The following is a 1,872-nucleotide window of genomic DNA, read 5'->3' as shown; positions in this document are numbered from 1 at the left end:
TAGTACACGCCCCCCAGCGGAATGGTCCGATGTTATACCGGTGCGTCCACAATAGCTCCGGTGCCTCCCCTAGTTTCAGTGCAAGGCGGGTTGGTTACCTATGTTGGCATACAGTTCGACCCAGAAGTCCTCAGATCGAACAACGAAAAAATCCTGAAGGCTATCTGTCGACCCAAACAAGTTAAACAAACAGGTAAAGTCTTTAATTCGGATACACAGCTCTGGCAGTTCAGTGCCTCGATTCATCACATTGGCTCGTCCTGTCACGATCCTTTAGAGAAGCAAGTTTTACTAGCGAAATATTTGACTCCCTACACAGCACTTTCCATTGATCAACGAAGTAGGAGGGTGAGTTATATGTTTACCGGTCCACTGTAGTAAAACAAAATTTGATTTATGAAGGAAACTACTCACATATTAGCTGGAAACTCTTCAACTCAATTTCGTACACAGGAAGAGATGTAACCTTGATCTTGGGCGAAATTGCGGACGATATTCTACGTATTCCATGGAATAATTCAAGCTAAAAATAAATCGTTCAGCTGTAGCAACTTTTCAGTGCCTAACTGCCATGTCAGCCGAATGAAGCACGAGGGCTGGGATACCACCAGGGTGCCCACCTAGACAGGAAAAGCCAAGATGCAGAGATTGGGTTCGATCCACGGACGTTGCGGTGAGTATATTTATGCTCTAGCCACTGAGCAATCTTGCCCCCATAATGTAGGATGCCACAGTTTGAATGAAAACACTATGCTTTTGCGTTACTGCTGCTGTCAGTGTCACTAATCTTCTGATCGCACTTCAAAAGAGCCCTGGGCGGAATCGAATCGCCTATCTCCCGCTGGATGTCCTGCCAGCAAGCTGCAAGGACGGGGGTTAAAGCCAAAGGTTCTTTCTACATCTTCATTTCGGAAGAGACACGTGTACATCTCTGTCAGTTAGAACGGGTGGTCCTGACCTAATCGCTTTGACTCCTCATATCTTTCGTCAGTCAATCCACTAGATACAGGTCCCCAGGTCGTTTACCCTCTCCCACTAGATTTTTTTTGAAGTTCGTCTGTGCCATATGGTCTTTTCTTTTTCGGTTCTCCACAGGATTCTACTACCCTGGTACTTGCTGATTTGAAGATTTTGTCCAGTGGGGATCCGTCACCCGGGGGATACCGTCGTCTGACTGAAATAAGTAAGCTCGTTTTGTTACGAACTCGGTAGGAATAAAATCTTTATTTACCAATATTCGGCTCTGGAGCATCTGAAACACTAGCCTTTGATGAGGAGACAACTGAAATCACGGAATGCTTCTTTGTATCCCTTTCTTGACTGGAAGCAGGGACGTCCCCCCCTAAAGCTTGTCGTTGTTGATCTCAATGTGCTCGCATGCTTCCCCGATTGTACCATGACCGATTTCTCTGTGCCTAATTCTCCTCGGTAGTTGGGTTATTGCTAATTCTCTGTGACCTCCCGTCCGACCACACCTATAGTCCTTGCTGACTTTTGTGGGTCCCCACGATATTTTCTTTTCCTGTGTTTGGTCCAGTTAGTTTGTTGGAACGCCCCTGACAAGCTGACAAGCTGGACAGAGCACTGTTAAAGCGGTTAAACCTTGTGTGGTAAACCTAGGCTCTAAAATCAACCAACTGGAACTACTTGTAACCACACCTGCCAACGCATTGGATTTCTATGGTGCATTCTTGTTTCGTTACTAACATTGTGGCAGTAGTAAAGATTTTATTCCAATTTTGCGATTCGAAGCCGAACAGCATTTTGTTGAATAGTCGCCTTCCCGTTAGAGGACCTTCCGCACTGTATAGAACCATTTCCTGTAACCCGAATTTTCTTTAGGAGGGCCTATCTGGGCCTATCCAACACATT

General features: G+C 45.7%; 1 protein-coding gene across 1 annotated transcript in view; it reads left to right on the top strand.

Annotated features, from left to right (window-relative positions):
* Positions 1-1,872, top strand: part of T265_13768 (hypothetical protein) — a gene marked incomplete at both ends in the record, with an annotated part of 87,168 nt that overhangs the window by 20,808 nt on the left and 64,488 nt on the right. The window contains one exon of the mRNA XM_009170425.1: positions 1,096-1,183. Within this exon, the coding sequence (XP_009168689.1) occupies positions 1,096-1,183 (88 nt within the window). The remainder of the gene's footprint in view (positions 1-1,095; positions 1,184-1,872) is intronic.

Source organism: Opisthorchis viverrini (assembly GCF_000715545.1).
Source record: "Opisthorchis viverrini unplaced genomic scaffold opera_v5_101, whole genome shotgun sequence".
Lineage (NCBI taxonomy): Eukaryota > Metazoa > Platyhelminthes > Trematoda > Opisthorchiida > Opisthorchiidae > Opisthorchis > Opisthorchis viverrini.
Note: the sequence above shows the minus strand (reverse complement) of the source record. Positions and strands in the feature narration are given on the sequence as shown.